At 51.0% G+C, this 12,988-nt stretch overlaps 1 protein-coding gene across 9 annotated transcripts in view; it reads right to left on the bottom strand.

The window, feature by feature from the left end:
* PECAM1 (platelet and endothelial cell adhesion molecule 1) overlaps window positions 1–12,988 on the bottom strand; it is a 74,155-nt gene that overhangs the window by 11,399 nt on the left and 49,768 nt on the right. For 4 of the 9 annotated variants that reach the window (XM_042917130.1, XM_042917127.1, XM_042917128.1 and 1 more), the window contains 4 exons: window positions 12,684–12,737; window positions 11,169–11,231; window positions 8,370–8,444; window positions 5,776–5,832 (listed from right to left, as the gene is read on the bottom strand). In XM_042917130.1, coding sequence (XP_042773064.1) covers window positions 5,776–5,832; window positions 8,370–8,444; window positions 11,169–11,231; window positions 12,684–12,737 — 249 coding nt within the window. The remainder of the gene's footprint in view (window positions 1–5,775; window positions 5,833–8,369; window positions 8,445–11,168; window positions 11,232–12,683; window positions 12,738–12,988) is intronic. The other 5 variants (XM_042917132.1, XM_042917131.1, XM_042917134.1 and 2 more) reach the window with 3 other exon arrangements.

Consider the following 12,988-nt stretch of genomic DNA (forward strand, 5'->3'; position numbering starts at 1 on the left):
CAAAGATCAGAGGTTTCTTTGTCCCAGACTGAGTTGACTGCTGGGATAAGATGTTAACTTAGCTCTCCGTCAACAAAACAGTAGGCTCCCAACAGAAGAGCAGACCTGTCTAACCATGGCCACGACGCAGCAGGGGATACTCAGTTGGACGAGATACCAATTTTATTGAACCCACCTGCCCACCGCAGTGCTTATCCACCTACACACACTCCCGAGGAACACTGCGGTGTTCACTGTGACAATTCCATATGGGGGAGGGACATTTTATTGAAAATTAATAAGAAAACTGACATCCAGGGGAGAAGTAAGGGTTGGGAGCCAAGTCATATAACTGGGTAAGGGCAGTGCTGAGACCAAACCCTAGTCTCTATCTCCCACTCAGGGTGTTCCTCTTAGGGTTACAGTGCAAAGAACCATCCAGCTGGACTCCAGCCAAAACAAACGTACCAGAAGCACAGTGAGTTGGCCCCTGAGCTCCATGATTTAATTCAGATTCGGAGGGAAAACTCAGGCTTAGTAGAAGCAAATACTTATTGGGTCTTGGAGTCAAGGGTGAGTAAAGGATTAGAATTGCCTCCAAGGGACCTAGGAAGTGACTCTTAGAAGTTGCTTAGAACAAAACATTTAGGGGAATAGTTTTGGATGGACCAAAGCATAGACAAATGACCATGACTTCCAAATGCCAGGACACTGAGACTCTCCGAACGTCATCACCGGAAGGCAACTTAAGATCATCCATTCAACCACCTCACTCAATACAGAAGCACTGAGCTTGCTCAAATTCACAGATAGACAAAGTAGAATGGTTGTTGCCAGGGGCTGGAAAGAATAGCGAGTTATTGCTTACTGGGTCTAAAGTTTCATTTGGGGAAGATGAAAAAGTTCCGGAGATGGATGGTGATGGTTATACAGCTACGTGAATGTATTTAATGCCACCAAAACGTACACTTAAAAGTGGTTAAAATGGCAGGTGTTATGTGTATTTTGTCACAGTTAAAACACACAACCAAAGCTGTGAGCTTAGAGCCTAAAGCCAAGATTGCAAAGACCTGGTTCCCCCCACAGCCTACAGATGCCCCCACACTCATGAGCCAGCAGTCCACCTCGCTCCCTCCAGGACGCTGGTCCTGTCCAGATTCCCGCCCTGGGGCTGTTCCTTGGAGGCAGGCCTGCCCAATGCCCTTTCCCTTATCTAGAGGAGCAGTTTTCCTTTGTATCACTCAGGGGAAAAGGGGGGTTTAAGAGCCAGAACTACGCCCTGTGAGCCATTTCCCAAAATAGTCAGCCCTGACGTGCTGCTGGTTGGAAGGTGGGGAGAACTAAGAAATTAAGATGGGAAGAATAAAAAATTAAGAAGGAAAGGTTAGATAAGCCTTAGCTCTGTACTCAGCCCATTCACCGACCTGTCCAGAGACCCACCTCCCCCAAGGTCTTTATTTTATTGTGTGTCACCCTCCTCCCCCCAACACACATACACACACACACACACACACACACACGCACACACACGCACATATGTACGTGAGTTGGAAGATTCTCTCTGCTGGCCAACCCTGAGGCCAGTCCTTCCAGTATCCTTTCAGGATTGCTGAGGAGTAAGAAAGACCCTACCTCTTCAAGCAACAAGCGGAACATAACAGAGGTATAATCAGAAGGGAAGTGAGGGCATCTAGAAAATGCTTCTAAAAGTGTGGTCCCCAGAACAACAGCAGCAACATGTGAGAATTTTTTAGAAATACAAATTGGGGCGCCTGGGTGGCTCGGTCGGTTAAGCGTCTCACTTTGGCTCGGGTCATGATCTCACAGTTCGTGAGTTCGAGCCCCACGTCGGGCTCTGTGCTGACAGCTCAGAGCCTGGAGCCTGCTTCAGATTCTGTGTCTCCCTCTCTCTCTGTCCCTCCCCTGCTCACTCTCCCCCTCAAAAATAAATAAACATTTTTAAACAATACTAAAAGAAATACAAATTAGTCCCACTCCAGACCTACTGAAATCACAAAGTCTGGGTGGTGGTACCACACCGTTTGTGTTTTAACACACCTGGAGAATGCTCCATCTACATTTGAGCCCCTGCCCCTCATTTCACAGACAAGGCAACCAAGGTTCTGAGAGGTTCCACGACTCACCCAGGGTCACCCAGACCATACCAGGCTGTTACTTTTTTTTTTTTTTTTTTTTAACTTTACGTATTTATTTTGAGAGAGTCAGAGATCGTGTGAATTGGGGAGGTGCAGAGAGAGGGGGGGAGAATCTCAAGCAGGCTGTCAGCTCAGAGCCCGACACGGGGCTCGAACTCATGAACTGTGAGTTCCTGACCTGAGCTGGTCAAAGACCGGACGCTCAACCAACTGAGCCACCCAGGCACCCCCAGGCTGTTAATAGAACTGAATCCTCTAATTAAGCGGATGGTAATGTGAAACCGAACAAAGCTGGAAAGGGCAGCAGCAGGCAGTCCCTTTGGCAGGACCGGGAGGAAACGTGAAGCCGGGCTCCCGGCATTTGAGTCCCTGCTCTGCCATCACTGGCCTTAGGATTGGGATGAGTTACTTAGCCTCCGGGCCCATTTTCCCATCTGCAGGACAGGAACAGTAGTAAAACCTCCATCAACCCTAGGATGGTTTTGAGGACTGAACAAAGAGCAGGCGTCTCGCAGTAAGAGGGACAGAAAGAAAGAACAGGAAGAGGACTGAGGAGCTTACAGCTTCCTGCCTTGGAGCAGCCACCGAGCAGGAAATGCTGGGAAACAGCAGCTCCCTTGGCCTCCAGGACGGGAGCCTCTTAGGCAAGGTGAGCACACAGACTTTCACAGCAGCACTGTGGTTTTGGCTACAACACCCAGGGCTCTCTCTACCCGCAACCGCTGGGGCAGGAGCCAGCTGCCTGTTCAGAGACCAGGTTACAGAGGAGTCCCAGCCCCAGCTGACTCCTGATGGCCCAAGTGGGGCTCTGGCTGGGAGTCGGGGTGGGGAGGGAGACGGCTGTGCCTGGTCCCTGCCCTGAACCCTAGGGATCAAGTTTCTCCTGCATCTTTTGGCTAACACGGATTGGACGCTCGCCGTATGGTAGGGATAGTAGACGGACTCGTGCCTGGGGTAATTAGCCCCATCTCCCCCCAAGCTAACCTCACCCCCTGTTTCTCATTTAATATCATCTCCATGCAACAGCTGAAGAACCTGGAGTCTCAGAAGGGTCAGGCATCTTGGTCACAGTCACACAGCTGCTAAGGGGCAGCACCAGGACTGGGGCTCAGATGTCTGCGAGCAAAACAGGGCCCTTCACCACCCTGAACCCCTGGGGTCCATTCCTGCCCTAGACCAGAGGGAGCAGCGAGATTCCCAGGGTGGGGGACTGAGGACTCAGGCACGGAGAACCGTCTGAACAGCTGCCCTAAAGCAGGTGTAAATGCCACCCCCGAATATGCCACACTGGTATAGGATTATTTGGGGCTGGAGGATGCAGAAGGAAGCCTTCCAGGAGTTTCCCTTATCTGACCAGAAGCCGAAGTTCCTGGGAAATGAAGACAGCCATGAGTCCCTCTCCCAGGGAAGGCTTCTGGCCTCCAAGATGACAGAAAGGCGGTGCTGAGATGGACCTGCCTAAACAAACCTTATTCCATTTGTTTCCCCCGGATATTTACCTTCCCATTTGTTTTGTCACTTCTCCACAAATGTATTGTTCTTGCCTAACGTGCTAAAGAAGCCCCCAGTTCTAACCACACTGAGGGCTTACTCATCACTGTTTTTCTCCTTGTTAATCTGTCTTTTGTCAGTCTCAGGGCAGGGCATCTCATACTGACACTGGGTGTGGCCCTCGCCAGCCAGCTGTAAAGGACCTCCAGCTGCTGGCCCAGGCCACCGCAGACCCCCAGGCCTCTGGTCCTGGGGTGGGGGATCCCTGCGGGAGCCTGATCAGGAGCCTGGAGTTCAGGTCCAGGGTGGGCCAGTCTGAGGACTTGCCTCCTGTGTGAACTTGGTCAGGCGTTTTCACTGCTCTATGCCTCAGTATCCTCATCTGTAAAATGGGACTTAAATGTGAGGATTGAAAGAGATATTGTAACACAGACCACTTGGCATACACAGTAAGCGCTCAATAAATGTGAGGTTTTGCATAACCAAAGCGACCCAAAATGAACAATTTCAGGGACCATAAGAAGAGCAGAGGGGTTTCATACAATTCTCACACAATTACCCAACAGGGTGTTGTATGGAAACCAATTTGACAATAAATTTCATATTAAAAAAAAAATAAGAGAATGTCTTGGGGAAAAAAAAAAATTACCCAACAGGACCAAGCATGAGCCCTAAAAGAACTCTAGCTTTTTGTTACACTGGAAGGACAGAGAAGGCCTATTTATTTCTGAATTTGCATTTTGCTGGCTCTGAATATTTTGAGAATACAAAATGAGACACTGAGGCCAAAAACGCCCCCAGGGGATGGTTTCTGAAAATCAGTCAGTCAGTGTCAAGTTCCACAAGGAGGCTGGGTTTCTGCTCTACCCATGAAAATATATTTAATAATATATTAAATATATATATTATATATATATATATTAAATATAAAAAGATAAAAAGTAGGCTTTTCTGGTAAGACAGTGCTCCTCAAACGCTGGCAGCACCAGCAATATCTGGGAGCCTGTTAGAGTTCAGATTCTGGAGATTCTGATTCCGTGGGGCTGGGCTGGTCCGGAGACACCCACGGCTGCTGGTCTGGGGATGGCACTTGGAATGGCCAGGCTCTCCCAAAGTTTCCACTTAAATACAGGTCTGTTATACAAAGCAAGATACACTCACAGTGACTAGTTCCCCCAGAATCTTATGCCCTTTGGATTGTGACTGATTTTCAGAATTTACTTATCCTAAAGGTTATTTGAGAGACAGAGAGAGAGCGAGAGAGAGAGCGTGAGTGCAGGGGAGGGGCAGAGGAAGAGGGAAAGCAAGAATCCCAAGCAGGCTCTGTGCTGTTAGCACGGAGCCGACCCTAGGGTCCCGACCTGAGCCGAAATCAAGAGTCGGTCGCTTAACCGACTGAGCCACCCAGGCGCCCCTATTTTTTCAGAATTTAAAAGTAATCTTTGTATTCATTCATTTACCCAGGATGGAATAGAATAATTACACACACACACACACACACACACACACACACACACACACATGTTATTGCTGGGAGCTTCCCCAGGCCCAGGACTGCTTGGGCACTGTGCTCAGTCCTGGGGGGAGCTCCTCATGAGGAAGTAATGGAGATGGGAACTGAATTGGGGTCTAGAATCAAAGAAAGGAAGAATCAAAGGAAATGGGGGCAGATCTGTACCCCACCCCCAGGCGGAAAGGGGGTTCTCAGAAAGGCTGAAGCTACCCAAGGTCTTCAAAGCACAGCACTAAGACCTTCGGGCACCCCCGCCCCGGTCCCATGCACCAGGGCCCGTTGGGGAGTGGGGCAGGTGAGGTGCACTGGTTGGTCTCCGAGAACAGACAGGGCCGTACTGCTTCTCTCGGGGTCACATGAGCACACAGTGGCACCAGGGCACATCCCATCAGCTGGGTACGAATATGCAAAGTCCTATTTGCCTGGCCTGCAGCAGGCACTTAATAAGCATTCATTGACTAAATTATAGCACATGTAACACGTGGCTACATTTGAAGAGTGGTGGGGGAGAGACAGTCAACAACTTCGGTGTAAGGGGCCTCCTTTGCTCCTTCTCCTTGCCCACTCCCAAGGCCCACGTGGATGATTCAGGAGGAAGCGTCCCCCAGGCTCGGGGAGTCAGAAGCCCTCACTCACCAGGATTAGTTTTCCGGATTTCACTATACACCGTCTCTGTGCCCTTGGTTTCCAGACCTGGAAAGTGATCAAGCACAGGTCAACAGCTGCCTCCGGGCACCAGGTCGGCCCACTGCCGAAGCAAGACAGTGTCTGAGGCTCCCTGCTTACCCACGACCCCACCTCACCAGTGCCTGTCTCCAGCAAGCCCTGGAGACCTTAATGCCACTAAGCCCAGGCCATTCCCTGGCTTTACAAGATCCTGGTCTAAGTAGCCTCACTCTCTGTCGGGAAGTATGAAGTCAACAGGCCATTATGGGTCCACCTGGACCACTCACAGGGGGAGGGGTTCCCAACATAGGCCTGCAGCCTCCTGCTCAGTGGTCCCATACCTCCTTCCCTGCCAGTGCGTTCCTGTGTCCAGCTGCTCTCCCCGCCCCTCCCAGGAGGCTGGGCTATGACTTCCCAATCACCCGAGGCCTGGGTTCGAGCCTGGGCCTCATCTGTGATGTTAAGGATCAGCTGGGACCGAGAACCACTTAAAATCTTGACAGCGGGGCTAGTTGATTTCAAACGCCAACACGTGGGCCTCATTCTGATTCTGATTAGTTCTGGAGTGGCCCTGGCATTGGTGGGTTTTAAGAGCTCCCAGGGGATTCCAATAGGCAGACGGGGTTGAGATCCTCTGGTCTGGACTCTTTTGGACTGGCGCACAGATGACCAGCCAGGGTATGGATCACACTCAGGGGAGACCCAGGGTTTGGAGGACAAAGCACCCATATGGTCATCTGTTTAAGTTGAAGTAGGTGTACAGGTTGTGTATACACACACTTGTACACACACTCGTAGTGTATCTACATGCATTGTATGAATCCTAGAGGGTGTATACACACAGCATGCACATACATACACACCCACGAACCCTCAGGAAACAGGATGGGACCCCACTTCTTCCCCCACCTCCTCTCACCTGCACAAAGGACAAGGAAGCCTCATTGTAGAAAGGTGGCTCACGCCATGAGGCCAACATTCTCTTTCTACAGATCCGGAAATGAAGCCCCAGACCGGGTAAGATGCTTCCTGCCACCATGCTCAGCGCCATGTGATTTTTCTTGGTGGCAGGTGGCTGGGGCATGTCCACGGACTCTAACTGCACCAAGATACCCTTGACTCCCTAGGCCCCAGGGATGCCCCCTGACCCTGAACGTACCCTTTCACCGCTGGCCCGGCCCTTTCTCTTTGCCCCATTCCTCCTCATCCTCCAAGTCTCAGGACAGGCTTTGCTTCCGCACTTGGGTACACATACCCTCACACACCTGCATACACCCCAACACATGCACCCCTTCTCAGGGCCCAGGGCAGTTGCTAGGTCCCCTGTGCTCCCACGGCAGTTTGGGGACACTTGTCCACAACCACACTGCTGTTATTTGTCCCCACGACTGCCTGTCCCCTGATGGGCCCGGAGCTTCTCCAGGGGTCTGGTCCACCTCCCAGTCAATGCAGTTACCTGGAGGCACCTGTAAAGGTTTCACGAGATAGTGACGGCACCAGTCAATGAGTTTGCGGGTGCCTCTATCTCAGGTCCCCCGAGCCTCAGGAAGGCTTTGGCATAATCAGCTTGCTCCCTGAGGTTTTAGATTTTAGAACTGAAATCATGGTCATTCGTTAGACACTGAATGGCGGTGGTTCCCGTGCCAGGACCTGAGCACCAGGAGGAAGCCTGAGGGGGTGTTTCAGACTCCAGCAGGTGAACTTGGGACATTTTGGGTGGCCAGGGCCTCGCACAAGTCTTCATATGGCCCCCCCCCCCAACCAGGGCACCAAACAGGAGTTGGTACTCACTAGAGTGACTGAGATACCAGGTGCTCTCAGCTTAAGAGAACGGACACCTGCCGTTCTCTAAGAGGCCAGCAGAGATGCTTATACCAGGCTCCCTCCGTGGCACCAGATTTGGGGGTGTAGAGGGAAGCTCCAGGGTTTCCCATATCTCCTGGGGAATCTCTCACATTCCCAAGGGATTCTGCTCAATGTCAGGCCCGGGGAAGTCACTCCTTCAGTATGATCCTGACACCTATTGTTTGCTGGGCAAGGTGGAAGCTGAAGCTGAAGCAGGAGGGAAAAGGCAAATCACACCCACACTGGAGCTTTCAGAAGCCCCAGGCCATGGGACAGACAATGCTGTGATAAGCAATATAGGTGCTCTGGGGTCTCTGCCAGCTCCTCCTCCGACCCCGCCCCACAATGGGAGTGGGGGCCACAGGGAAGGAATCGAGGGAGGGGGCTGGGTGGCCAACGTGGGGGCCTGGACACCCTTGTAAGCTCCACCGCCCCCCGGAACACAAGAGTTGCTGGTAGACCTCTCTGGCCACCTTGGGGACACGCTAACAGCCTCTGGACTCAAGAGTCATGCTTGACTCCCTTCCTCCTTATAACTGCATATCAGCTTGTTGGTTTCCGTCCTTGGCTGAGCAGCTACACTTGCAGCTGCCCCAGCGGCTCCTCCCGCTGCCCCCCTGCTCTGCCCTTCGGTGATGGGCGGAAGCCCCCCCCCCCCCCCCCCCCCCCGCCGCTCGTCACCACCTCCCCTGCAATGCAGCTGCCTGCTAATGACTAACCCAGGCCAGCAGGCTGTTTGTCTCTGCTGTCAGGGATGTTTCCGGATGGTGCTTTATTTTGGCTCCTGTTTTTCTCTGTTAACAGAGAAAGAGAAGTCTTCAACGTCATGGGGTTTTCCCAGCAATTAGCCTCACAGCAAACAAGCAACAAAACGGTTTAACGAGTTCCTTCCCACCCCGCTTCCATCCCCCGAGTGACTCCTTGGGCAACTGCCCAGTCAGAGTCAGAGCTGGACTGGGTTCCCAGCCCCTCCTCCACCCCAGCTGTAGAAGAGGGAGCTTTGAGGACAGGGAACTGGATTGGCCAAGACCAGATCAAGTTTACTCATCACTGGCCTTGAACCCACAGAGCCCTTTCCTCACCCACCCGCTTCAGGACTGCCCTACCCTTGCTGTCCCTTAGCACCAACGAGGCTGGGTTCTGAAAGCTCAACTTGAATCTTCTAGAAACTCTCCATTTCCACCCACAAGGCACTCATTTTAGCTCTCCCGAGGCCCCCACAGCAGCCTGGGGAAAGGTAACCACTTGTCTGGCTACCTGCACACAGCTTGTCAAGAAAAGCTTCCCTCCTCACCCCGTCCTGGGACCTCTTTTCACTCGAAAGCCCCCCCTGCCCCCGACCTTCAAGCAAGAAAAAGAAAACCAGATACTCTAACATGGAAACATTTCCAAAAGAATGGAAAATGGATGCTTCTCCAAGGAGAAACCCTGCTTCCTTTCTCCATCAGCTACTTTAAATCCAAGGCCTCCCAGGCACTGGGCAGAGCGCTCATGAAGCCACCTTGCCCTGAGCTGACTAGCAGCCCCGGAGGGGCAGGGCCTGGCCCTCTGTGAGGAGCTTCAGGACTGTCTCCTTGAGCTCCCAGTGGAGTTTGGAGGGTCAATGGGGACAGCAGAGTTTTTCTACACATCATCAAAACCCTGGGGCAGCCCTGCCCTCCTGTTATGGTTCCTCTTTCCTTCTGAGTCTGAAGTCCCCTTAAAGGGAAGTAAGCTGTTACTCACAGGACTGAGCCCAAGCGACAGACGGGCATGTGCATCAGGCATTGGCAGGACCAGAGAAGGCTGGAGGGGAGCCCCCTTCCAGCCCCTGTAGCCAGAGCCAACCCATACTCAGTTCTGGGCACCAGAGCCCTGTGCTGTCTCCTCTTGGGCATCTCATACTTAACCCAGCTGAACCTGCTGTTCCTCCCCGTCTCAGACCTCATGACCATCCACACAGTTGTCCACTCACACAACCTGTAGTGATTCCGTCTCCCTGGTCCTTGCCATAAAATTCATCCAGTGTTGTGATGTCTCTAAAATAGATCTGGAACCCATCCACTGCCAGCACTTTGGCTCCGCCCCCATCCCTTGTTGCCCGGTGTTAACACACGGGCCTCTCTGTCTCCATCCCTGTCTGCTTTCAGTCTGTCCTCCGCACCAGCCACATGGAACCTGTCAATTTCCTGCTTAGAGGCGTCTAAAGGCCTTCTGCTCCACCGAGACTAGAATTGCAAAGGGAACCTCAGAGGCCCCGCGGGCTGCACGCGTACCTTTGCTACTTGGCACAGGGGTTGGTCCAACACCGCCCTTAACTTGCTAACAGGCAAACCACTTTACCATGAAATAAGGAAGAAGAGAATTTCAGGCCTGCCATGGCCCCCACCATTCCCAGGTCCAGTCCAGACTTGGAAGTGGGACGCCCTGTGTAGCGTTTGTGCAGATCGGGGAGTACCAACTCTAGGGGGCCATTCTGAATGCAGACTGTAGGGTCAGTGCCCCACTGCGCGGCGCACAGCCTAGGGGCCTTCGGGGACTGCCTTACTGAAAGATTCTGTGCACATAGCTGCTGACATGGTACCCAGAACCTAAGCAAGGGAAGAAAGAAAGAACCCCAAACTCTTCCCAAATCATGGAGCTAGAGGTAACAAAGGGATGCCCTTGCCGCGTGGCTCTGGCTAATGCCTGGTCTGGCCCTCAGCTTGCCAGGCAGAATAGACACAGCAGTGGCCTCAGCCTCAGCAGGAAGGGGGGCGGGGTGCATGACAATAGCCCTAATGAGCTTCCCAGGAGGGGAGGAAGGCTTTGGAGAGCTCCTTTGAGCGCAGGGGCCTGTGGGAAAGCCAGGGTGGAGAGCTAGGAAGGTATGCATGGTTTTTTGTGGGACCAAAAGCAACTGAAATTGCTGTTCTAGCATTTGCTATGGACCAGCCCACTCTGAGTCAGTCTCAACCAGCACAGAACCAGAACTAGTGGCCTCCAGGCCAGCCCGCCCCTGAGAGAACCACACACATGAAAACAAAACCTGAAGTGTGAAACTAGTGCCACTGTTTACACAGCAGGGTACTCTGTACTTTCAAGAGCCTTTACCCAAGCGTGCCTTTAAAGAGCCAAGCCCTCACTACCTTCAAACGTGCATTTCATTTACACGAGCTCAGTGTGCAAGCAACTTTTTCAGGACGATGCTAGGTTTGGGCAAGGAACATACCTCTGGAGGAAAGTCCAAACGCCCAGGGGTAAGGCTGCCCTCAAAGTCTCTCACCAAACACATTTCTTAGCGCTTAATAGTTGCTCAATAAAACTTACTCATGGTTAGTAGTAGGTAAACAATAATTAATGAAATGTTACACCTCAGAAGCCTAGGCGGGGGGGTCACTGCTCTTGTCATAGGCACGTCTAACAGGCCTGTCTGCTGACCACCCCCCTTCTGACCGACTGAGGGGACCCTTGTCCCCGGGTCATAGCACACCTCACTCTGTTGTCTACACCCAAGCAGAGAGCAAAACATGGGGAATCGCTCCAGGGATGGTGTTTACCTTGGTAAGGCTCAGATGGGGTCACTTGCACCTCTGTGTATTCCACGTCCATGGTCAGAGGCTCTGCTCAAAAGAACCACAGCACCGGTGAGACAAAATCTCCTTGGGGAGCCTCAGCCTGCCTTAGAGATTTCCACTCAAATGATTATAACATTCCATATTTCGAGGAGGAAGCCAGACACAGGCCTAATGCCATTCTAAGTAGGTGAGAAATCTTGGGCTAGAGAAGACAGTCACAAGTCCTGCTTTCTCCAGGATGTGGAAAGGCCCTCCGGCCCAGGTCCCCATTGTTTCTACAGGGGAAGGATTTGTAAAAGCTCAGTAGACACAGAAAACAGCCAGTATCATCCATGGCAGCTAACTCTAGGAGCCTCCTCCACAGCCACAGGCATAGAAAGCTATCTCCAAGATGGAAAGGATCTCAGGAAATGGGGAACAGGGTCCCCCGCCTAAAAATGCTCTGACAGTATGAGCCACACGCATAGGAAAACAAGTTAATGAGAGCAGTTGGGCCGCTAGAGTGAAATCCAGTAAATTAGTTTGTCTCAACTCAAAATTACATTATTGTTTTATTTTTGAAGCATCAGAGTTGGGGTTTCTCGCCAGCACTGAAAACATCGATATGTGGTCAAGGACACAGGTGTTTACTTTTTGAGATTTTTTTTTTTTTTTTTTAAGTAGGCTTCACATCCCGCTCAGAGTCTGAAATCATGACCCAGAGATCAAGACCTGAACTGAGATCAAGAGGCAGACTAACAAAGCCACCCAGGCGACCCTACTTCTTTAGATTTAGTTCCTGTGATAGAGCCCCGGGGTGGGGGGGAAGAATTTTGAGAAACGATTTACGATTTAGCCCAATCCTTCTGAGGTTTAACCGTAGCAGGGAATCTACTAATTGTCTTTAAAAATTAGCAGCAATGCTAGTTTATTTTTTTTATAGTGTATGTTTTATTTTTATTAATATTGAGACACAAAATAATATTTTTAAGTTATGTATAAAATACATGGGACGCTTGGGTGGCTCAGTCGGTTGAGCGTCCAACGTCAGCTCAGGTCATGATCTCCTGATCCGTGAGTTCAAGCCCCGCGTCCTGTGTCTCCCTCTCTCTCTGTCCCTCCTCCACTCACACACACACTCTCTCTCTCTCTCTCAAAAATAAATAAACATGAAAAATAACTAACTAAATAAAAATAAAAAACATCCCTGCTTCTACTATCCAAAAGAAAGGAGGTCCTCTACAATACTCAGTAACCCATTCTGAATCAGCCAGTTCCCTGTTAGGTATAACCCAGTTCTTTCCCACTAGAATTTTGGTTACTTTCCATTAAGGACACAAGATAGCATCTTTGGAGAAAGCAACCAGCCATCTCCATTTATACACAGTGGCCAGGGACAGGGTCACTGAGAGAGGTGGGGAAACATCCCCAGGCCTTAACAGTTTTAGCTCTTTCCCTAGGGGTCTTTTTTAACGTAAAGTTTCTAATGAAAAAAACTTTTTTAAATTAGATAATTACCTTTATTTTCATTTGCTGGTTTCATTGCATGGTTTCCAACATCTTCACTGTAACCTAGTTGAAAAATAACAATTAGGATGAATGGCAATGGAAATTCTAGCTTCTCATATAATGTTTAAAAAACTTAGTGCCACAGGGCACCTGGGTAACTCAGTCAGTTAAGTGCTCAGGTTAAGCTCAGGTCATGATCTCGCAGTTTGTGAGTTTGAGCCCCACATGGGGATGGGTGGGGAGCTGGGAGCCTGGAGGCTGCTTTGGTTTCTGTGTCTAACCTCTCGCTCTGCCCCTCCCCAGCTCACACTCTT

This window comes from Panthera leo, chromosome E1 (genome assembly GCF_018350215.1).
Source record: "Panthera leo isolate Ple1 chromosome E1, P.leo_Ple1_pat1.1, whole genome shotgun sequence".
Classification (NCBI taxonomy): Eukaryota; Metazoa; Chordata; class Mammalia; order Carnivora; family Felidae; genus Panthera; species Panthera leo.